General features: G+C 51.4%; 3 protein-coding genes across 3 annotated transcripts in view; 2 read left to right on the top strand and 1 right to left on the bottom strand.

Moving 5' to 3' along the window:
- The first annotated feature begins 7,329 nt into the window (after positions 1 to 7,329).
- Positions 7,330 to 10,036, top strand: Calhm1 (calcium homeostasis modulator 1). The gene is made up of 2 exons (XM_005352436.1): positions 7,330 to 7,881; positions 9,542 to 10,036. Exons 1-2 carry the CDS (start codon positions 7,330 to 7,332, stop codon positions 10,034 to 10,036), a joined length of 1,047 nt encoding a protein of 348 aa, XP_005352493.1.
- Positions 10,037 to 12,152: 2,116 nt separating this feature from the next.
- Positions 12,153 to 18,754, top strand: Calhm2 (calcium homeostasis modulator family member 2). Its single transcript, XM_005352435.2, has 3 exons — positions 12,153 to 12,548; positions 14,346 to 15,055; positions 18,187 to 18,754. The coding sequence occupies exons 2-3, from the start codon at positions 14,501 to 14,503 to the stop codon at positions 18,601 to 18,603; spliced, it is 972 nt and encodes a 323-aa protein (XP_005352492.1). The 5' UTR covers positions 12,153 to 12,548; positions 14,346 to 14,500; the 3' UTR covers positions 18,604 to 18,754.
- Positions 18,755 to 20,111: 1,357 nt separating this feature from the next.
- Positions 20,112 to 24,208, bottom strand: part of Pdcd11 (programmed cell death 11) — a 44,999-nt gene continuing 40,902 nt past the window's right edge. Inside the window, exons 31-36 of the mRNA XM_005352434.3 lie at positions 23,887 to 24,036; positions 23,471 to 23,718; positions 22,698 to 22,866; positions 22,250 to 22,403; positions 21,328 to 21,493; positions 20,112 to 20,606 (exon numbers count right to left, since the gene is read on the bottom strand). Of these exons, the coding sequence (XP_005352491.1) occupies positions 20,435 to 20,606; positions 21,328 to 21,493; positions 22,250 to 22,403; positions 22,698 to 22,866; positions 23,471 to 23,718; positions 23,887 to 24,036 (1,059 nt within the window). The 3' untranslated portion in view covers positions 20,112 to 20,434. The remainder of the gene's footprint in view (positions 20,607 to 21,327; positions 21,494 to 22,249; positions 22,404 to 22,697; positions 22,867 to 23,470; positions 23,719 to 23,886; positions 24,037 to 24,208) is intronic.

Genomic DNA, 24,208 nt, shown 5'->3' with positions numbered 1-24,208 from the left:
CTCGAACTCACAGAGATCCGCCTGCCTCTGCCTCCCGAGGGCTGGGATTAAAGGCGTGCGCCACCACCGCCCGGCTTATGCATTCATTCTTAAACAATGAGTACGACAGCAGCTTTGCTTAAAAATAGTTTATATTTTCCTGTGGAGTGAGTTTTTCTGTGAAGTCAAGAAGAGGTGACCTTCATAGCTCTCAGGTCCCATCAGTTCTGTTTGTAGCTGGCCACAGCTCAGCCTGGTCCAGGCTCTTTTAAGCCCAGCCTTCACCATTTCTGCTGCTCGCCACATGAAGCAGGACTCAGCATCATTTCCTTCCCAGGCAGCCCCTTCCCCAGGGAGCCCGAGCATCCTCAGCCAGAGGTTGATAGTCTGGTAAGGGTGTCTCCAGAATCAGGTGGGGTCTAGCTTAGGGACTGGTAGAGCTGCCAGAAAAGTCACCACTTAGTCTCCGGAAGCCCAAACAGGAAGAGCTGAGGCAGCTCTAGCCTGTGAGCTCCGCTGAGCCTCAGCCTGACCTGATGACTCACTTGTGCCCAAATGCAAAGCCGGGCTTACTCCCATTCTCTGCTGCTTCCTCGGGGCCCTGGACAGAGTGAAAGACCCTGGATGACCCCCTGGAACCTGGATCCCTCCGTTCAACCATTTCTACTCCCCTAGGCTTTTGCTAAGGGACCTGGTGAGACCAGAAAATCCCTGCAGCTCAGCTTCCCCCGACTTCCTGACTGTGGTCAGGCCATGCAAATGTCTGCAGTAGCGTGGGGTGAGGGATATGATTTAGGCAAATTGTTAGCAGCGACTGTGAGAGAGAGAGGGAGAAAAGAACTCGGTGATAGCCCACGTGTGTGGGTGAGCTCGCACCCTGGGAAAGAAGGCTGGGAGAGGGCCGCCTTGGGCTCTCGGAGGAAGCAACATGAGGTTATTAAAAAACCATCAACGGTAATTCTCACTCCTTCCTTCTCACACTGAACATTTATGGGGCACCTCCTGCATGTGGTACTGTGACAGGAAACACTTTAAGGTGACCTCAGAGAGATCACTGTTTGCAGGACAGAGATGTCAATGATCTGAAGCAGACAGTGCAGTGTAATAGAGGCAAGCCATGTAACCTGGAAGCCTTTCAGGGGACAATGACGCTCTAGACAGAGGGACTGTGGCAATATTGTGTGATTGGGTCTTAAGAAAGAGGACTTTTTTTTGACATTTAGAAAGCAAAATAAAGAGGAAACAGCTGGCACAAAAATGGAATTGGCAGAAGTTGGAACCTGTTGCCTTTTCTCACGAGGCAGCACTCATGGGGTGCTGGGGACCCAGAGTGCAAGTACAAGAGAGACACTTTCCTCCCTTCCTGAATGTTCTGGACTGGAGTGGAAGGTAGGGACGTGATGAGTGAACTCACAGCCAAGCAGAGGGGCCCCAGTGCAGCCTGATAGGAGTAAAGAACACTGGAAGTCCATCTAGTGATGGTCCTTGAGCCTGAGCCCAACAACACCTTCTCTGGCTCTCCTGCCTTACCATGAGAGGTATCTCTCACCCTCTTAGGCCCCAATAATACAGCTGCAGGCCCCAAACCTCTCTGCCATCATCCACCCATACTCCCTTTCGCTCACAGCCTTGCCAGTGTGAGATGTCTCAAGCGACAGGTACCACCCAGCTAAGAATGAGGGACACAGGTAACAGATTCACCTGGCTCCTAAAGACCCTTCCTTTTAAGGAAAGTAGCTAGCTATCTTGGGGGCCCAAACACATTCCTCAAGTCTCAGCCAATCCTGGATTGCACCCTCCCTGTCCTTGTCCTGGACACAAGGGAGTCACACTATCCAGTTGAGCAAGGTGGGTATTGCCAGTTTTGGCTGTGCACTTTTTTATCTTATGCATCCTGGGCATTCAAAGCCCCCACATCTGCTCCCAGGAGGGGGACATGTGGGCATCTCCAGGGAGTACTTAATACTCCGTGCTATGTACAAGCAACTGAGGGAGCAAGGCGAGTGCTTGGTGACAAGGTCAAGCAGGGGTGTGACTTGGGATTTGTCTAGGCAAAGGATGCTGAGGGCTACAGGAATGGATAGGATGGTTGAGAGGAAGGCTGGAGTGAGGCCAGGCAGCATTTAGGGTAAGGAAGAGGATCAGCTGAAGAGAGAAAAGAATAATCGAGAAGCAGCGAGCACAGCAACAGGCCAGGAAGGAAGGAGACTTCAAGGGGGGTTCTGGAGGAGTCACACAAATCCCCAAGCCACTAACTATCCCTTCCAGAACTATAAAGGCAGGTGGAGTTGGATCCTGTCCCAGTCTGTGGTACTGATAAAGGAATAGCCATTCGCATCTCTGTGTGGGGAAAGATTCTGGGACCGAGGAGCACAAGGGAAGCAGGGGAGTCAGACCCACACTAAATGCTTGCACCTTGGGAAATCTCATAGAAGAGGAAGGCACTCTGCTGTGTACCCAGCTGCACCCAACCTCTCCCCTTCTTTGCCTCATGGTCTCTTTTAGAAGAGGTGAGAGTAAGGTTGGGGTGCAGGTCCCTGAAGGTCTAGGGAAAACAGGTGAGAAATAGTTTGGAGAGACAGGAGCTGGGGAATAATCCTTCTGTATGCTGTGAAGATGTGTTGCTCTCATTGTTAATAAACAGATGATTGGCCGATAGCTAGGCAGGATTTGGGGGGGGGGCAGAGAGAATGCTGGGAAGAAGGACGGAGTCTAAGGAGTCTGAGGAGTCACTAGCAAGATGCGGAAGAAACAACATGGGAAGTTCACAGACGAAGTAAACAAACCTCAGGGCAGCACAAAGACAGAAATGTGTTAAGCTGTAAGAGTTGGCTGGAGACAAGCCTAAGCTATCAGCAGGCATTTATAATTAATACTCAGTCTCTGAACTGAGTATTTGGGAACAACTGGTGGGACAGAACTGACTGGCAGGACAGAAAAATCCACCTACAGACAGGTGGGGGCCCGACAGAGGCAACATGCATTACCTAACAGTAGCAGCTGCCTGGGCAGTGAGCTTTGAACATCCACCAGGCCCTTAGCCCTCTCTTCTCCCAGACACTCACGGAAGGGAAACTAAAACCTTCCAGGAAAGCCTCCTATTTGCTTCTGAGTCTCACCTCTCCTCAAATTTAGCCTTTCCTGTGACCACCCATTGTGGTGTCCATTCAGCACTTATTAACTGAACATCTGTAAGTACCAGGGACAGTGTCCTCAGTACTGGAAATAGAATAGTGAACAAGAGGGCTGGAATGATGGCTGAGTACTTAGCATTGGCTGCTCTTGTAGAGGAAGAACCTGGGTTCGGTTCCCAGTACCCACATGGCCACTCACAGCTGTGTGTAGTCTCTAGTTCCAGATCCAGAGGGTCCAATGCCCTTTTCTCAGGGTAGGTACCAGGCACTCACGGGGTGCATGTATATACATGCAGGCAAAATGCTCATACACATAAAATAAAATATTTTTTTTGTGTGGTTTTTTGAGACAGGGTTTCTCTGTAGCTTTGGAGCCTGTCCTGAACTAGCTCTTGTAGATCAGGTTGGCCTCGAACTCATAGAGACCCGCCTGCCTCTGCCTTCCGAGTGCTGGGATTAAAGGCGTATGCCACCACCACCTGGCTATCTTTTAAAAAAGAATAGTAGACAAAACAGATGCAGACCTTTAGCCTATGTGGTCCAAAGGGAGCCTCAGATATTAAATAAACATTGTCTCAGCATAGCTATGTTTGAAATAAGGGACTGAGGAGACAGCTCAGCACTTGTTCTGCAAGCATGAGAACCCGAGTTCAAATCGCCAGCAGCCATATAAGAGTCCAGCATGGGTTTGCATGCTAGGAACAAAGGAAGGCAGAGACAGGCAGATCCTGAGAGCTCATTGGCGGCCAGTCAGCCCAGCTTAGAAGGTAAGCTTCAGGCTCAGCAAGAGAATCTGTCTCCCCCCAGCAAGGAGAGTGACAAAGGAGGACAGCCAACAACATCCTGCTCTGACCTCTACCTCTCCATGCACGTGCATGGGCACAGTCACTCATGTTGTCATTTTGCTGGTCTTCCCTGTCACCTGGGTACCTTGTTCCTTTAAGAGACAAGCTCCCCCAATTTCCCCCTCCCCACCCAAGCAAGCTGATCCCCCCCCTCTCTCTCTCTGTCCATCCCTCTTCTGAAGAGTAACTACTGTTCTCGCCCTTCTCCCCTTCCCCTTCTTTCTTCTCTCCCCTCTCTCTTTCCTCTTTTTCTGTCCCCCCTTCTCTCTCTCCCCTTCTCCCCTCCCCTCCAAAACCCCTTACTCTTGTACCATTCCCAATACCCACTAAATAAACTCTATACCCAAGCTCTCTCTGCATGGCATATCTGTCTGTCTCCCACCCTCCAAGGTCTCACACCCACCAGGAGACCTGCCAGGGTCGCGCCATCAAATATCTTTCAACTTGTGTATACAACATACATACATGGACACACACACACACACATAAACACAGAGGGAGACATTCAGAGACACAGAGAGACAGAAACAAAGAGAAAGGGACAGAAATACACAGAGAGAAACAGAGAGACATGGAGCTAAGCTGAGAGCTCAGGAAAACCCCTCTAATGAGGGACCATTATCAGGCAGGCATGTCATCCCTGTGATCCCAGACTTAGGAGGCAAAAGGATGGTGAGTTCAAGACCAATAACACATTGTCAAATAAACAAATAAATAAATGAATGGGAGGGGATAACATTAAAGTGAATTTTGAAGGTCAGCAATGGTGACATATGCCTTTAGTTCCAGAACTTTGGAGGCTGAGGCAGATGGATCTCTGTGAGTTCAAGGCCAGCCTGGTCTACATTGGGAGTTTAAGGACAGTCAGGGCTACATAGGAAGACCCTGTCTCAAAAGGAAAAAAAAAGTGGCTCTTAAAGATGGAAAGGAAGAAAACCAGGCAGTGGTGGCACACACCTTTGGTTTTGGCACTTGGGAAGCAGAGGCAGGCAGATCTCTGAGTTCGAGGTCAGCCTGGAACTACATAGTGAGTTCTAGGATAGCCAGAGCTACATAGTGAAATCCTGCCTCTAAAAACAAAACAAAAGGTAAGTAGGAGGATCTGGAGAGATGGCTGAGCAGTTAAGAGCACTGCCTGCTCTTGCAGAGGACCTGGGTTCAGTTCTCAGCACCTGCCTGGCAGCTCACATCCATCTGTGACCCCAATTTTAAGAGATCTGAGAGCAGCAGGCACACAAGTGACGCACAAACATTAAATAAATAAATAAATAAATAAATAAATAAATAATTTATTTTGAAGACAAACGGGAATGTCTACGGGAAGAAGAGAAGCATCCCCCTGAGACACGGAGAGTGCTTACACAGACTCTGAGGTGGAAAAGTTTGTCCCTGTTTGAGGAGTGAAAGGCGGCTGGGAGCTGAAGTGTAGACCCTGGGGGAAGGCTGGCTGCAGCACCAACCCTCACAGGGTATGTAGGACCCATGAATGTCATGGCCCATCAAGACTTTGCAAGTAACCTGGCTACGGCAGGTACCCTCCAACCACTGTGGAATTCTTGACCCTTTATTGCTACAAACAGGCAGCTGTGTCCAATACCTGTACACAAGGCAGAGAGTCCACGTGGTGCTGGAAACCTCTTTTGGTTTCATGAGCCACCCAGGCCCACCCCATGGCCATCCTGGGGCAGTATCAAGCCTTGGATACTTGAGACCCTTGTCTTCCATGCAGCAGATGTCCAAAGAGAGACACCTTCTTTGTGGATCTCCGTCTTGCTGCTCACCTCTGGTGCATGTCTTCTGGAGGAGTCCCTAGCAAGAATCTTCCAGAGGTCACCAACCTGGGGACTCCAGTTGTCCCAGGGACACCTAGCCTGTAGCTGAGGGAAGCAATAGTCTTCTTGCAGTCCTAATTTATGACACAGCAGTCTTTCCACTCAATGGACAAACTTGACCCAAACAGAAGTTAAAACAATAACAACAAAAGTAAACAAACAAACAAAAGCCTTCCCTGCCCTTCTTCACCCTGCACTCCCACCCTCAAGGGCTAACCTGGGCTCCACTGATGACCTGGTGGCCTTTAGCTAATAGATTTGTCTCTCTGAGTCTCAGACCTCACTCCCGTAAAGTGATAAAAATTCTATCCCACAGTATTGTACAAGGGTTACACAATACATGCAAGGTGCACACAAGCCAGCTGAGGTCATGACAGGTCTTGTCAGAAATACAAAGATGCAGGCAGAAGACCGCTAGTGTGGCTACAAGCACACCTCTGTATACAGACAGAAGCCACACTGAGTGCACCACGGTCAGAAACTCAAGGGGAGGTTCTTTCTGATGTCCTTGCCCCAGACAGGGAATCATCTCCAGATGATTCCAGATCTGACACACCTGTCTGAATGCTGCAGGATCAAAGGGAGCCTTCCCCTTGGATGGCTCAACACACAGGGCTCTCTCTGATCATGAAACCGTGTCACCTGTGGGTCTAGGGGTGTGGAAGTAGAAGGAGCCTAGAAGGGTTTGCCACTCACAACTCACAAACACAGACACATCCACAGAGACACAGATGTGAAACGGGCTGCAACTCTGACTTAGGCAAACTGTTCAATCCAACCCCAAAGCCAAAGCCAGGTGTGATGTCACAAGCCCGTAATCCCAACATTCGAGAGGTATAGACAAGAGGATTGGAAAATTCTGAAATCTTTCTTGGCTACATAATGAGTTGGAGACCTTGTCTCAAAAAGAGAAAGGAAAGAAAAGCCAAGGTAGTTTTGCTGTATGCCACACTCACGGGTCACCTCTGAGTGGCCACCTCATTCCTACTATGAGTAATATCCAACTATCACTGCCTGCCACAGCCTCTGTCCCCACCATCATTTCTCTGTCATCTTATTATCATTGTTTCAGCTGATGGAAGAGCTTCCTGGGGTCCTGACATTGCAGAGAGAACTCAGGAGAAAGGCCCAGAGAAATGATACGTTTCTCCAGAGCCCAGTAGCCTCTCAAACTCCAGCCTGACTTCATCTGCCTCTCCCTCCCGCACCCAAAGAAAAGCGGTCCTCATGAGGTATAGCTTTGTGACTCTCTAGGCTGCAGGCAGCTGGAGAGAAGGGGCGGGAAGCAGGAGGGAGGGACACAGTCCTGACTGTACCCACAGGATTGGTCAAGCTGCGCCCTCTCTGCCAGCACCTGTGTAGTAGGAAGGCTCCTCCGAGTCAGAGTGATCTCATCAGCTGCCCGGAGCTCGGCTAGTCCAGCCCGGATCCCAGTCATGAGGATGGCTGCCCAGTGGGCAGAGTGGCTCAAGGAACTGTCTGGGAAGCCATAGAAGCCACAGTGAGAAGGGAAGAGGCTGAGGACCCTCACAGGCCACAATGGACAAGTTTCGGATGATCTTCCAGTTTTTGCAGTCCAACCAAGAGTCCTTCATGAACGGTATCTGCGGCATCATGGCGCTGGCCAGTGCCCAGATGTATTCTGCCTTTGACTTCAACTGCCCCTGTTTGCCTGGCTACAATATGGCCTACAGCATGGGCATCCTGCTGACGCCTCCCCTGGTGCTTTTCCTGCTTGGCCTAGTCATGAACAACAACATTTCCATGCTAGCGGAAGAGTGGAAGCGCCCCGCGGGCCGTCGGGCCAAGGACCCTGCCGTGCTACGCTACATGTTCTGTTCCATGGCCCAGCGAGCTCTCATCGCACCTGTTGTCTGGGTGGCCGTCACACTGCTGGATGGCAAGTGCTTTCTCTGCGCCTTCTGCACAGCGGTGCCAGTGGCCACACTAGGCAATGGCAGCCTGGTGCCCGGCCTGCCTGCGACAGAACTGGCTCGCCTGCTGGCTCGCGTACCCTGCCCTGAGATCTATGACGGGAACTGGCTGCTGGCCCGAGAGGTGGCCGTGCGGTATTTGCGCTGCATCTCTCAGGTGAGGGGGCTGGGTCTCCTCACAGGCCAGGGTCCCTCTGGGAAGGTCCCTTCTCAAAGTGGGGATTTCCCTCAGGCAGCTGTGGGTTGAGGCAAACATTCCTAGCTGAGACTCATGGCAGAGCCCACGTCTTCTCTCAGCCAGCTTACCTGGAGAGCTTGTATGGTTTTCCACCTCCTCCATCCTGGGCTCAGAGCTGAGAGGCTGAGAGAAATTTGCATTTATTTCTTTTCCCAGGCCCAGGCAGCAGTGAGGCCGGTGGGAGACTAAGCCATTTGGGTACATTTCCCTGGCAAATGCCCCCAGCTGGTGCCTCCCTGCTCTGGGAGTAGAAGCTGAGGGTCTGGGTATCTTGAACAGGGTGAGGGAGACGATGGTTGGAAGCAGGCTTTAAGGACCACCTGTTCATCACGTCCTGGAGCAGTGAATTGTGTGATGAAGGGGACAGGCAGGAGGCAGTGTCTGCTCCAGTGGGGCTAGAGAAACATGCACACTCTGCCCTGGCCAGTGCAGACCCCCCCTCTGGGGAGGCTTTTCCCTGTACAGCCCCTGTCACCACCCAGATGACCTCTCCAACTGTGACTGTCTACACCATCCATGGGCCCTTGCCCCATCCCCCTAGGCCTCAGGCCCTGCCTGGAGCCGCTGTCAGTCCGCTTGGCTTTTAAACTACCACACTGTGGAAGCTAGAAGGTCCCCCTAGAAGCCACAGGCAGCCTTGTTGTAGACAAGCCCCTGTGACTTGTAGAGACTGAATTATGAAGTCACTTTAGAAATGACTTTATCTAGAAATCAGATTGTCAAAAGAGAGCAAATCACTTGAAACATGAGAAAACCCAAGTCCTCTGTGACCCCAGTGGCTTAGTGAGCAACATGGAAAGCAGCCCCCTGACTGAGTTAGATGTTTAGATTCTCCCACCGCCCCCACGGCAGCCACTGGGCACCCCTAACACCACACCCACCCCTACCCCCACTTCCTTGACTTGTGCCAACCCTTCTCTGTGGAGATGGGAGTCAGAAGGGTCCTGCCTTGTGCCCTGCTCTGAACTACTGTCAGAGATGTGTCCTGTGCTCTCCGATGGAGTTCGGGGACTGTCTAGGGTGTCTCTGGAATTCCTTGAGAGTCCAGCTCAGACCGGTGGAGGGAGTGTTCACTTAGAGCTGGTGTCATTCCCAGAAGCCAGAGGAAAGCCCCAGGGCTCCTAATAGGCCCCGGGAGAACCAGGAGAGACCTTCTGAAGGAAGAGGCATGGCCCCAATTGGTGCCATGTCTAACAGAGTTATATGCAGGTTGTCTTACACTCATGATTTCATTTGACTCTCATAAAGCCCTGTGAGGTAGGTGTTACTGCCAGTAGCCCCATCTTGGAGGTAGAGAAACTGAGACACAGAAAGATCAAGTGGAGACAGGATTCATACCCAGGAGACCTCACTCTGAGGTGTGGAGTTAACTCCTGTCCACTGAGTGCCTCGCCAAAGCTGCATGGTCTATGCTCCCAGGATCTGGTTCCTGTGAGGTAAAATATGTGACCATTTTACACATGGGGAGATAAAGGCCAAGAGATGGTGTCACGTGGTCCATGGCTGCTCTCCTCTGTAGAAGAGAAGCACTTTAGGGGTCTGGGCAGGTAGGTCTGCTGACGTCCGCCTCTCCCCTCAGGCGCTGGGCTGGTCCTTTGTGCTGCTGACCACGTTGCTGGCATTCGTGGTGCGCTCTGTGCGGCCCTGCTTCACCCAGGCCGCCTTTCTCAAGAGCAAGTACTGGTCGCACTACATCGACATCGAGCGTAAGCTCTTTGATGAGACATGCACGGAGCACGCCAAGGCCTTTGCTAAGGTATGCATCCAACAGTTCTTTGAAGCCATGAACCATGACCTGGAACTGGGACACACCCACGGAGTGCTGGCCACGGCCACGGCCACACCCACAACCGCGGAGGCTGCCCAGAGCCCCTCTGACAGGACGGAGGAAGAGAAGGAGAAGCTGCGTGGTATCACGGACCAAGGCACCATGAACAAGCTGCTCACAAGCTGGCACGAATGCAAACCTCCACTGCGCCTGGGCCAGGAGGCACCGCTGATGGGCAATGGCTGGGCTGGGAGTGAGCCCCGGCCTCCACGCAAGGAGGTGGCCACCTACTTCAGCAAAGTGTGAGTTGTCACTGACTGCAGAGGCAGGAGCAGAGATATGAACCCACAACCCTTTGCCCCCTCAACGTAGACGGAAAACGGAAAACTTGAGGCACAGCTCCAAGTCCAGGCATTTACCTGCTACTGTGAAAAAGGAAACCTAGGGCTGAAGGACCTCCCTAGCTGTGATGCTGCCCCGGTGACCCGGGAGCAGTGTCACCCTGCGCCTCACCTCCTGCTGTTGCAGTATTATAAGTGTCCAGGTCTGGGGAGGGAGCAGGATGCGTCGTACCAGGACTGGTACCCGAGTCCCTTCCCCAGCCTCCCTGTGATGCTCTTCCTTCCATCCCAGCTCACTGTCTCCACTTCGGCTTCCAAAGTTGACACCCCAGCACTTCCTCTTGCTCTAGACTTCCCTCGTGCTCTGGCTCAAAAATTCGAGAACAAGCAGCCCTCTCATAATCTTAGTCAGTAAGATAGAATGGGTTAAATGTCACACACTCAGCTGGTGTGACACGCCTGAGGGACACCTGATAAGATGCCGAGACCTAGGACCATATGAGGGAGGCCACAGTATGTGTCACAGGGGGCCATTAGACAGCTTTTGATACAGACTCCACGTTTACCTCACACCAAGTTCCAAATTAACATCCTCACACAGGCTTAGGGAAACAGACCACCGTGGGGCTTGAGAGGGAGAAATGGAATCTGAAGAACTCTTATTTTCTCATAGGCTCCCTGAGGAACTTGCCCTGAGGTGTGGGGAAGATGAGGGTGTTGCCTAAGAGGGGAAGTAAAGACTAGGGTGGGATAAAGCAGGGTTAAATGCTGGTTCTAGCCGAGCACCCCATTTTCTGGGCTTCAGTTTCCTCGTTTGTGCAAGAGGGAGAGGACCATCTACCTCACGGGTTCCCCATGCATAAATTCACGCTGCACATAGTGGACATCTGGGGCAGTGTGGTTAATGTGCGTGTTCATCTCTGAGGCTCTGGGCTGCTTGCTCTCCCCTCCCCTGACCCCAGCCAAAGGACAGGAATCTTGTCCAAGCAAAGGAAAGAGAGGTGCAGGCTCCCATCTTTCAGCCCTGCCCACCTCAGAGCTCACTCTGACCTTCCGGTTTTCATTTTCCCTCATCCACTATCCTATCCTTCCACTCTCAGGTGGAGCCCCGGGGCCGGGTGGCAGGGAAGAGGCAGTGGAACACGACTCCAGCCGTGAATGAAGGGACCAGATGAACCCAGACCGAGGAGGCATTGGTGTGCGGGGGAGGGGGGAACTCCCGCTCAGGACAGAATGCCAGAAAGTGCTTGGAGAAACAAATGTGAGAGAAAGCTTTGGGGAGACCTGGACTTCCAACACCAGAGTGGTGGGAGCTAAGGCTAGTCCCCAATTTGTAGAGTGCTCGTGAAAAGGCAAGGGTAAAGAAATAAGGATTCCTCTCCATCCCTGCCACACACACAAGCCAGACTAGAGAGGGGGCAAGTTCAGCTTGCCACAGGGTGTGAGTTCCACTGCCACAGCCCTGGAGAGCTGATGGCCCCAGGGCTATCTCTCTAAATCCTAGGTGCCACTCACTGGGTTCATCTTGGCATTCTCCCCATCAGCGTACCTGACTCATGACTCTCCAGCCTTGCTTGTGAGCTCCCAAAGATAGGAGCTCATGACCACTCCAGGGACAGGCAGGGCAGCTTAGAAACTTCTTTCCCTTTAATTTCTACCTCTGCCCAGCCTCTGCCCTAGGCACCCAGAGGATCCCCAGATTCTTTGATTCAGCTGTTAGCTGTACAGAGGAGGATGGAGAGGTGCCTGGGAGTTAGCTGTGCTGTGGTGCGTCCGGCTTCTTCTGGGGATAGCTGGTACAGACAAAAGCAGGACGATCGAGAGAGAAGGGCGGAGGGGACCGGGGTCTTCACCTTTTGTATTTTGGAACATCACCATCAGTCCTGAACGCCAGCCTCTGCCCTGACTCCCAGAAGCCTCTGCCAGTGGGCGTCTAGTATGGGGGCTGTTCTTTAAACTGGCCTGGAGGGCGAGCCTGGGCAAGATCTCCTGGAGGGCCCCGCCTTGCTCTTGTCTAGACCTTCCCAGATGGCCCCCGAGGGGTGCACAGGGTAGAGTCGAGGCAGGGCCAGTAGGGCCAGCCACAGCGGGCCCAGAGGCGGGCTGGGACAGGACACAGCAGCCTAGACCGCTTCTCTACTTCCTCTGTCTCGCGCCGCCCTCAGCAGCCCGCCCTCCTCTGCCTGGCGCTGGGAGGCTGTTTTTCCATTCGCTGGCGAGAAAGTTCCATGCCACTGTTTCTGTCTCTCTTTTTCTGGAGTTAAATTTGTCTGCAGATGCCTGCACTTCCACCTATAGACGCCTGGCGTTAAGTTTGTTTGTAACCGGAGCCCAACGCCCTGTTGCTTTCAAAACGCAAAAGCGGTGAAGCCGCCACCTTGAGGCCCACTTTGCCTTGCAGCCCTGAGTCTGTCCAGGGGTCCGCAGTGCCCACGCTCCAGGAAGTCAAGACGACGGGTGTCTGCTGCCAGCCCCAGGTAAGGAGGCGCCCCTTCCTGGGGTGTGCTTGTATCAAAGAGACTTTCAGGTTGGGCCCAGGCAGCCTCCAGGGATTGTGTGGCGAGGAAACCCCTGGTATAGGGGGTAACAATCTCAGAAGATGGCCTGGTCCGGCCTCTGCTCATTACCCACAGATCAGGCATTTTGTAGTTTAACATTGGGTGGGTTTAAGGGCCCAGGGCCACTACTAATTGGGTGCCAGGAAGAGAGAAAGGGAGGGAAGAAGGGATGGGAGGGAGAAAAGGAGGGGTGGAGGGGATAAATGGAGGGATGGGGTGCCTCTAGCCTGTTTATCACCAGCAGCAGGACGAGGTCCCTTCCTTGTAGGATTATTCAGGCTCTCTGGGCTCTGAACTGGGGAGTCAGACTTTGCCTCCTCCTCCTGGAGCCCACATAGCCACATGGCCCTGCCTGTGCCCATCTGGCATCTTTGACAGAGGCGGCAACAGGAAAAGGGATGCGGCTATGAGCCGGCACAGGCTCCCCTGTCTCTCCTTACAGCTAACCCCTTTCTCCACTTCCAGGCTTCTTTTGGCCTTGGAAGTTTTGTTTTTTGGCTTGTTTTTTTTTCATTCCCCTGCTGAGATGGACATGGAGCCACACCCTGCCTGTCTCTCTGGGTGTGTGGGTGGAGCCTGGGAAAAGAATTAGGGCTAAACTTCTAAAGAGCCCTAGGCCAAGGCCACTTCTGGCAACGTGCCAACTCTCCTGCAGTCACAGATTCGGGGAGGATGGATGGGTACAGTGGGCCTGGACCCCACTAAGGCTGCCTGTAACAGGCAAGTACCGAAGGTGTCGGGCCTAGGCTTCTTGGAGCAGTGCTCCTGCAGGATGCTGGGTAGGGAAGTTTGAGGGGAGCAGGGTCTGAAGGAGGTTGTGAACAGGGGCACTAGCTTAGCTCAGACTTATTTTGTCCACAAGTCATGATCAAAACCTCCCCCGACTCCTCCAGATTTGCCTGGCCTTGGGCAAGACACCCAGTTCTCCTCAGGTCTTCATTTTCTGATCTTTGCCATCAGAAGCCTCATACTCACCCAGTGGACCTGACAGGGTAAGAGTTTGGGATGTTGAATGACTGACAGTCAGGCACCGTTTGTTGTCTCCTAACGCTCCTAGGAAGGGGTCAGGTACCAAAATGACTTAGCCTTTTCCCAGTTGAGTACAGAGGTCTGGAGAGAAGGTGTGAAGTGTGTTGAGACCGTGGGGTCTCCAAAATGAAAGGGTTTTGTGCACCCAAGGGTGCTGGCGTCTTGTGTCAAACTTGCCCTGTTCCAGAGGGCCTGAACTCCACCACCACCACCCACGGTTCCAGCAGGCTGTCTTTGTTCACTAGGACAGCTTTGATACCCATATCACACCCTCCACATTGTCCCAAATCCTTAGAAGAGAGAAGTCATCCCCATCACCTAACACCTCCAGCTATGTTTGAGCCTCCTGATGAGAAGCCGGCAGTGGCAAAAAGGCCTTCAATTATTCAGGGGAGGCAGACCTGATCTTGAACTTTGGCCAGGAACTGGCTCACCCTCAGGAAGTCTCACCCTTTTCTGGGCTCGAGGTGGGGGGTACATAAGGATGCCAGGGGGTTGCCAAGGATACTGTATAGACTCGTGAGGATAGGCACCATGGATTGAGAACACCTGGCACCTGGCAGCAACCATGGGTACCACCATTTCCGTGGGGGCCCTGTGATCCCTCCTCCCTTACCTGCTTGACCACAGAGGCATCCCTCAGCCCGTGTTCAGAGGTAAACATTATCAGTCATCTGTGTTTCACAGGAAGCACCAGTTTGGCCACCGTAGGTGATAAAATGGCATAGTCATGCTCTGCCATCGGATGTCCTCCTGCCTGAGCTCCTTCACAGTCTCACCAGAAGCCACCAATTCCATCATCCTCTGCTGCCTCCTCCTAAGCCCCTAGCCCACCAGTTACCATGGCTGCCTTGATCGCAGAGAACTTCCGCTTCCTGTCTCTCTTCTTCAAGAGCAAGGATGTGATGATTTTCAACGGACTGGTGGCCCTGGGCACAGTGGGCAGTCAGGAGCTGTTCTCCGTGGTGGCATTCCACTGTCCCTGCTCACCTGCCCGGAACTACCTGTATGGGCTGACAGCCATTGGAGTGCCTGCACTGGCGCTCTTCCTCATCGGAGTCATCCTCAACAACCACACTTGGAACCTAGTCGCTGAGTGCCAGTACCGGAGGGCCAAGAACTGCTCCGCTGCCCCCAACTTCCTCCTCCTAAGCTCCATCCTGGGCCGTGCAGCCGTGGCCCCTGTTACCTGGTCCGTCATCTCTCTGCTACGAGGGGAGGCCTACGTCTGTGCTCTCAGTGAGTTTGTGGACCCCTCCTCGCTCACAGCTAGGGATGAAGGATTCCCCTCAGCTCACGCCACGGAGATCCTCGCCAGGTTCCCTTGTGGAGAGGGCCCTGCCAACCTGTCGGGCTTCCGAGAGGAGGTCAGCCGGAGGCTTAAGTATGAGTCCCAGGTAAGGAGCTGGTGGGGTGGTACGCAATCAGATGGTCCAGTGTTAAAATGGGCAGCTCTCCAGGGAAGCCCTAGGTGACCATGTTAGGCCTCAGAGTAGGTAACTGCGACTTAGTATTCTGTGGAGCAAGGGACGATTCATGATCATAGGTGTACGACGTGTCTCTGATTTGCCTTTGGGTGGTAGGAATGGAACCCAAGTCCTCATGAATGCCGAGCATGTGCATGTGCTCTGCCACTAGGCTCCACTTGCAGCCCCTAGAGACAGTTTTACGCACTAAGGAATCCCAGAGAAAGCATCCCACATCCCATTACACCCCCCGGGCCGTTCCCAATCTACCTGCTGAGAGTATTATCCTTACCCTAGCTTAGTGGGCATTGCCCCTGCAGGCCACCTCAGAAATAGCTGCTGTGGGCTTTGAGTTGACAGTGGAACCTGGTTGACTCCAGGGATGACTGTATTCCTGCCCCAGCAGTGAGCCAGCCTCACTCCTGGGGCAGGTCAGGAAGAGGCAGGCTACTGCTGCTTCAGCTAGCTACAGCGCTTCCTGCATCCTGTTTGGAAGTTGGTCTAGGGGGAAAGAGGTTGAAAGAATGCCTGGGGCTAGGGAAATGGCTCAGCAGTTAAGAGCTCTGGTCCTCTTCCACAGGACCCAGGTTCGAGTCCCAGCACATACATGGCAGCTCACAACCAGCTGGAACTCCAGTTCCAGGGGATCCAGCATCCTTACACAGACATACATTCAGATGAAACACCAATGAACATAAAGAAATAAAAATAAGTCACAAGCATAGTTTGAACTGATTGTGACTTCAGAAGCAGAGGATGAGGGAGACAGCTAACACAAGACTCTCTAAAGGATGCTCTTTCCGGGGGCTGGAGAGATGGTTCAGAGGTTAAGGCATTGCCTGCTCTTCCAAAGGTTCTGAGTTCAATTCCCAGCAACCACATGGTGGCTCACAACCATCTGTAATTGGGTCTAGTGCCCTCTTCTGGCCTGCAGACATACACACAGACAGAATATTGTATATGTAATAAATAAGTAAATAAATAAATATTTTTTAAAAAACAAGTATGCTCTTTCCACGAAGACATATGAAACCTAAGCTAGGGGCTGGAGAGAACCTGGGGCACTGCTCCTTCAGAGGACCTGAGAGTTCAGTTCCCAGCACACACAAGGTAGCTCACAACCATCTGTAATTCCAGTTCCAGGGGATTCAATGGCCTCAGGGGGCACTAGGCACACCCATAGCGTACAGACTTATGTGCAGGCAAAACACTCATACACATTAAAAAAGAAAGGAAGGAAGGAAATCAGAAAGAAAAAAGAAAGATAGAAAGAAAGAAACCTAAGTTAGCTGCCTGTACTGTATCTTGCTGTAATCCACTACTAGGGAGGTAAACTTAAGAGGATCTGAGTTTTTTAGCTACATAGTAAATTATGGGCCAGTTTGGACCATCCTCTCAATGAAGAGGAGGAGGGTTGGAGAAGTAGCTGGGTAAAGACTGAGGTATGGCTCTTACAGAGGACCTGAGTTCAGTTCCCAACACCCATGTTAGGCAGCTCACAACTACTTGTAACTCTAGCTCCAGGGAATCTGATGCCCTCTGGACTCTGCAATCCACCAAAAACAAACAAACAAAAAACAACAAAAAAAACTTCTCAATACATGTACATACCCCAACACATGTACATACTCTCCAACACATATACATACCCCAACACATGTACATACCCCTCAACATATACCCCAGCACATGTATATACCCCCAACACATATACATACCCCCAACACATACTCTAACACATGTACATACTCCTTAACACATATACATACCCCTACATATACCCCAACACATATACATACAAACCCCAACACATGTACATACCACAACACACATGTACATACCCTCAATACATCCCAACAATTACATGTACCCCAACAGATGTACATACCCCCAACACATATACATACCCCAAAACACATGTCCATACCCCAACACATATCCCAACACATATCCATACCCTCAAAACATATACATATCCCCTGACACAGGTACACCCTTTCAACACACAACATCTAAAATAATTCTTTTTTTTTAAAGTTTATTTATTTATTATGTATACAGTGTTTTGCCTGCAGGCCAGAAGAGGGCACCAGATCTCATTATGGATGGTTCTAAGTCACTATGGTTGCTAGGAATTGAACTCAGGACCTCTGGAAGAGCAACCAGTGCTCTTAACCTCTGAGCCATATCTCCAGCCCCTAAAATAATTCTTTAAACAGTATCAACACAAGGAAAAAGTGAGGCTAAGATGGAGCTCAGTAGAACACATGCCTAGCACACATCAGGTCCTATGTTCGATCCCTAGCACCGTATAAACTAGGTGTGGCACGTGCCTGTACCCTAGCACGCAGGAGGCAGAGGCAGGAGGAGCAGAAACTCAAGACCATCCTCAGCTAAACAGTACTTGGGCCAGCTTGAGCTACATGAGACTCTGTCTTGGGGTGGGGGCAGGGAGGAAGCAGAGAAAGGGGGCTAAAGTCAGCGTCAGAGCTGGAAGATGGTAAATACAGAAATACTGGTCACTAATCCACGGGTTTATAGATGAGCAGTAGGCAAAGATTGCATCGAGGGTCCTGGTCCTCTGCAGACTCGCATCTGCCTAGTGTGAAGCAAGCACACAGGCAATTGCTCTAAGGACAGTGATGTGTGAGACTGAGACTCTGAAGCCGTCAGAGAAGCATCTGAACTGACCCACACTTTGAATTTTTCTTTCTTTTTTGTGGATGGGAGCCTCGAATGCTTAACATGTGCTCTGTGGCTGAGCTCCACTCCTGGCTCCTGAGCTGGGTTTGGTCGAGTCAGGTGAAAATGTACCCTTGGGGCTGAAGAATAAAAAAGGCAGGAGGCACAGGCTAAGCTCGGAGAGTGTGTGGGCTAGAATTAAAAATAGAAAGGAGGAAGTCCTGCTTGCCGCAGAGCAGAATCTGTTCCTTTTCCACGTGTTCCCCCATAGCCCCTCCACCAGGCCCCGCCCCCAACCCCATCTCCCACACACACCCCCTCCCCGGGCAGGGTCCAGGCAGTCGTCGCCCGTCCCTGAGCCCTGCATATTCTCTGGGCAGCTCTTTGGATGGCTGCTCATCGGTGTGGTGGCCATCCTGGTGTTCCTGACCAAGTGTCTCAAGCACTACTGCTCGCCACTCAGCTACCGCCAGGAGGCCTACTGGGCACAGTACCGCACCAACGAGGAGCAGCTGTTCCAGCGCACAGTGGAGGTGCATTCAAGGGTGCTGGCCGCCAACAATGTGCGCCGCTTCTTTGGCTTTGTGGCCCTCAACAAGGATGATGAAGAGCTGGTCGCCAAGTTCCCAGTGGAAGGCACCCAGCCACGACCACAGTGGAATGCAATCACTGGGGTCTATTTGTACCGTGAGAACCAGGGCCTCCCACTCTACAGTCGCCTACACAAGTGGGCCCAGGGCCTGGCAGGTAATGGCACAGCCCCTGACAATATGGAGATGGCCCTGCTCACCTCCTAGTCTGCTTCTTTGCAACAAACCCTCATGGCATGCTCACCTCAGCATCAGATCTGTTAACTACAGTGTCTAATTACCAAGTGACCAAGGGGACACAAAACAGCTAGGAATTTGTAAGGATCTTGTGGACTATATGGTCCAGAGAGACTGGGGGGGGGGGGGGAAGGGTGGGATAGGTTGGGGAGAGGGTCTGATTTCCCAGACCTACTGAAATCATCTGTAGCCACCAACACACTGTTCACAGCTATAGGCTTCCCCAGAGCTGGTCCTTCACTATGTGGGTGATCTTTGGTGGGCCTGCAAGCTGATAAGCATCAGCCGGTGGAGCCTGGTGTCAGTACAACCCACGGGGGGGGGGGGGGGGCTTGTTATTTGTAACTGTGCAGTTAACTTGTGTCTAATTGCATAGGGATGACCAACTCCTGTGTATACAACTAGGAAGCTGCTTCCATTGTATACCTCTGGTGTAATTTTATATATTTAAACTTTTTGATAAAGCTTTTCTTACTTTAAAAGCCTAAACTGGTGTTTGTGCAATTGACAAGGGTGTACAGCCCATTGAGAGGACCACAAGAGTGACAGCACCGCAAAGGCAAGTCACATGTCCTGCCCAGAGTGCAGTCTCCACCTGGTTTCATGTGCTCAGAGGCAGCCTGGCCTTTTGCAGGGGGCGCTCAGGGGAAAACATGGTATTAGAAGATCCTGCCCTGGCCAGGACCTGTACTAAGTGAACTCCAAGAACCAGTGGGCTTCAGCACTTTCTCCTCAGTCCTGCATAGACTAGCTACACACTCAAAACCTCATGCCCTTCCTCCCTTGTCTGTCCTGCTTCCTGGCATCCAATCCAGCCATTTCCCACAGAAAACTCAGAGAACAATTTAGGTTGTGAGAGAAAGCTTTTAAATTCCACAATGCCCCCCATCCCAAAAAAAACACCAACTGGTAGGGTCTGTGCTGGCACTCAGACTCTGGGCTGTGACAGACTTCAGGAGGTCTAGGCTTTGGGAGTGGGTGGAGACTAGATAGTTGAACCAATACTTTGAGCTTTCCTCAGGTTTCCCATCTTCTTCTGGATTCTTCCTCTTTCCTCCTCTCAATCTCCCAGCCTCCACAACAGGGCAGACAGTACGGGCTGACATGAGACAATGTCTTCCCTACACCCTCTTGGGTATGGCCCAAGAGCTTGCCGAGGGACAAAGTGGGATCCTGACCATGAAAACACTAGCCTTTGCCTTTCGGATCCAAGACTGCAGCAAACTCTCCAGAAAGGAACGCTTGTTTTTTCTGAAAGCCCGAGAGACTGTTGCCTGGAAAAACGGAGCAGCCTTAGGAAGACGTAATGTGTTACATAAAACAAAACAAGAGCATTAAACCTCAAGGGCTGGGTGGCGTCTAGTGGAAGAACACTTGCTTAGCATGTGTAAGGTCTTGGCTCAGTCTGTAGAACCCTAAATTTAAAAAATATATATATATATATATATATACATATTTTTTTAAAACAAGAAGTGATAGCTCACGCCTTTAATCCCAGCACTTGGGAGGCAGAGGCAGTAGATTTCTTAGTTCAAGGCTGGCCAGGTCTACACAGCAGGTTCCAGGCCAGCCAGGACCAGCCAGTGAGGACTCTGTCTCAAAAAAAATAAAAAATTTTAATCTAATTTTATTTTTTAAAAGAGAAAGCCTCTCAGAATTCTTTATTTTGACAGGATTGTCTCAGGCATGCTGCAGAAAAAGCAGCACTTAAACTGTCCTCAGACAACCACTTCCTAAGTGTCCAAGGTGCCTGCTGCAGGCGGGGCTGCTGCTGCTACAGTGTCCAGTGAGCCTAGGGCTACTAGTCCTCCAGTGCTGAGCTCTTGGCCTCCACGTAGTCCAGGGCCTTCGCCTTGACAGCCTGCACGTCCTTCTCAGTGCCGTGCTGCTTCTCGTAGTCCAGGTAGCGCTTGAAGAAGAACTTCATCTTCTTAGGGGCCAGGCTCAGATGGATGACGCGTTCAAAGATCTCCCTATGAGGAAGAACACGGAAGCAATTCCCTCAGGGTCCCTACCTCATGACTTCCAGCTAGTACTCCCCGACTTGCTCTCAGGCTCTAGGTCCCTGTAATCGTAAGTATGAACTCCTGCCACAGACAAAAGACTTAGCCTGCCTAAAGCTACATGGTGAAGAGGACAAAGCTACTGGGATGGGATACATAATGACAGAAGCCAAACAAGCCCACAGAAAAGTAAGAATGAGGCACTTGTTAATCCCAGCACTCGGGAGGCAGAGGCAGGCGGATCTCTGTGAGTTTGAGACCAGCCTGGTCTACAGAGCGAGTTCCAGGACAGGCTCCAAAGCTACACAGAGAAACCCTGTCTCGAAAAACCAAAAAAAAAAAAAAAAGAATGAGGCACTTGTTCTTTCTGGACCCTGCTCTATCTACCCACCTCCAACCCTCCTTGCCTAGAAGGGACTGTGGGGGACAAAAGTGAAAGTCTGCCCATGAAGGTTCTGTCAGTGAGGGGCAGACACAATGTGACTCATCTGGGATCCCAGCAGAAGGTTCAGATATACGAAGACTGGAAAGGAGAAGTCAAGTGGACCAGGGGGGCATGACAAAGCTGTTTTTCCATGTCAAGTCAGATAACTGGGAGCTGCCATAGATGGCAAAACATCACCAGCATGGCCAAAGCCCCCTCCCACCTCAGACCCCACCAGGAGTCAGCCCTGACTGTCGTCCCCCTCACCTGACTTCCTTCTGGCTGCCATGCTTGATGGTCATGTCAATGTAGACTGACCAGACATCTGTGCGTTTTGGGTAGGTGCTCAGTGTGTTTTCAAAAATGGCTTTAGCCCGTTCTGCATCCCCCAGCTGGAACTCTAGCTGGGCAAACTTGGTAATCACGTCCACATCTGTAGAGAAAGGACTGGTCAGAGGCAAGACAATTGCAGAGACCCCTCCCCACAGCACACTATGCTATGGGGACAGGGCTAGTCCAATTCACTGCTCTAGGGCCAAGATCTAGGATATGATAAGAGATAAACCCCAAAAGGACACTGGGTTTGAAACCAAATACACATACAAGCCTTGCAGACACCCCTATTCTTAGGCCTATGGACAACAGAATCAGTGCTAAGTGTTTTTGCTCCTCCATCTTTTGGGGTCCAGCATCTGACAAGCACAGCATCAGCTCTCCTAATTCAGGAGCGACTCCACCCTTTACAAGATCCCACTGGCCATTTTAGAAATTATTGGCAATTCTGCCCCAATCTCGAGCCCATATTATTTGAATAATTTAAAAATAAAATATAAGTCATCAAATAGCATTTTTGTTTTTTTAAAAAACAACCCCAAACAATCCAAAGATGTACTAACTGAGACATGCTGAGGAACAATGGCCCCAGACATGCTTCTGCTGTTTTATGCTACTTATCTTTGCAAAGCAACGTTCTCAGTTTTGTCAATTATAAACTAACAACTTCAATCAACTCTGAAAAGTATTGAAGTCTGTATCCTAAAGTACCAAATATTCAGCTAAGGTTCAAGTTTTTATGCAAAACTGAATAAACAAACCCAGCTTAAAAAAAAAAAAAAAAAAAAAAAAGATCCCACTGGCCACTTGCAGGTGTCAGGCCTGAGTGTGTTCAGGAACTGGGAAGAGCACTCACGTTCCTTGGTGGGCAGGCACTCCAGGGCTCGCTGCAGCACACGGTGACTGGCCCCAGGCTGACTCCTCCGCAAAACAAAAGCGCCGTATTTGATCCAGACAGCTTTCTCCTGCCGGAAGCGTTTCAGCATGCGGCTGTACAGCTCACCTGCTTCCTGTGGAAAGACACAAAAGGAAGGAATGTAGCACTCTGGGGCGGAAAGGGCAGGCTGTGGTGTTCCAGGAAGGTGGGGAGGCTGGAAGGGAGGAGTCTCCGAGTAACCTCTCCAGGGAACAAAGTCCCGGACAGAAGACAGGTGTGAGAACAGCAAGGAAAAGCAGAGGGAAGGGGCCTACGAGGCTGGAATGGGACAGTACAGGGAACCCAGGAGGTGGGGTTCCCACACACTGCTGGCGTGTTCAAAAGCCTCGTGGCCTGGGGCAAGTAGGTCCAGAGCCTAACATCTTACCTTGAACTTCTCTGACTTGGTGTAGATGTCAGCCAGATGCAGGAAAACCTTGAGAGGCTCATTGTACTGCACAGCCCGCTCGAAGACCTTAGTCAAGGACTCCTGAGAGCCGTACATGTTTTCGAGGTTCAGCAGTGCCACCCACACATTCAGCTTTTCCTGCTCCTCTCTGGAGGTGGAGTGGGTAGAACATGAGTTCCATCAATTCAGAACTAGCTTTCTCCCAGGCAACAACCATCTATGTCCTCAAGTCTCACCTTTAAGTGCAGATACTGAGACTGTCTCCACTGCAGCCCACTGGAAGGGGGACCTAGCTCTTACTGCCACTTCTGGACCTCCCCATTTCTCCCCCCACGCCTGGGAAGGAAGCCTCCAGATTACAAACTGGACTAATATTGAATGGAACAGAATCTTGGGTCTGATTCTCTCCCCCACGAAGGGAGCAAAGCATTTAACTGCCATTGTTCTACACCAGGCTTCAGAAAGCCACCTCCGCTCTGCCAAGAATAGGTTTACACCCAAGCGGGTGCTGAGTTCTCTCTGCTTTGCTTGTTTTGGCCAGGAACCTTGCTAGCACACAGAGACTAGTAAATGTTGCTATAGTGATTTCATCAAAGAGGACCATAAAATATAAATGAGTAATCTGTTTCTGGTGGCTACACTTGAGAGATGAGCCTGAAAGACCATGGACTGCCACTAGCCTGTCCAGGAAGAAATGAGCCATGGTGGCAAACTCTGTAAGCCAAGACAAAGTAAAGAGCCTTAGCCCAGACCTGAAGGAGATAGTCTTCAGAGCCCTCTCGGCGACAGCTCGGGCCTTCTCAATCTCAGTGGCCTGCAGGTGGAAAGCCATGTACTGCAGCCACAGGATGGAGCTGTCGGGGGAGCTCAACACCAGCCGGTCAAAATCATCCGCCGACTCAGGCTGTCGCCCAGGATCCATGAGTGCCTCCTCAATGCGCGACAGCTCCTTCTCCGCCTTCTGTTTCTCCAGCTCCCTTTCCTTCTTGCCCTTCTTCTTCTGCATGGAAGGAAGAAAGTGAGTCATCTGCTCCTTCAAGCCCAGGGGAAAGCTGAGGCAGAAGCCATGGGTTCACAGGACAGTCCATGAACCACACCAGGAAGACACCTAACTGGAAAAGGGCACAGGAGTCTCTGCAAGAGAAGCAATGCCCTGGAAATACGGCACCTTGGCTTGCTGTGGCTTCTCATCCTCCTCGCTGTCTGAGCTCTCTCCTCGGAGTGGCAAGGCTGGAGTCAGAGAGTCGAGCCCCACGTCCCAAATGAAGCCTGAAGACAGCTGCAGCCGGGGCACCTCTGCGGGCTCTGCCTGCTTTCCCTGCAGGATCACAGAGCATTGAGGGAAGCACAGACCATACTGTTCCCTGTTCCCTGCCTACAGCCATACCAAAGCCCCCCTCGGTTCTCAGTCTCCTGGGGGGACAACAGTAACTTAAAAATCCTTTCTAAATCAATTTCTTTAACTTTTTTTTTTTTTTTTTTTTTTTTTT

The sequence above is a fragment of the Microtus ochrogaster genome, chromosome 8 (assembly GCF_000317375.1).
Source record: "Microtus ochrogaster isolate Prairie Vole_2 chromosome 8, MicOch1.0, whole genome shotgun sequence".
NCBI classification, from domain to species: Eukaryota; Metazoa; Chordata; class Mammalia; order Rodentia; family Cricetidae; genus Microtus; species Microtus ochrogaster.
This window is presented reverse-complemented; position numbering and strand designations above follow the sequence as displayed.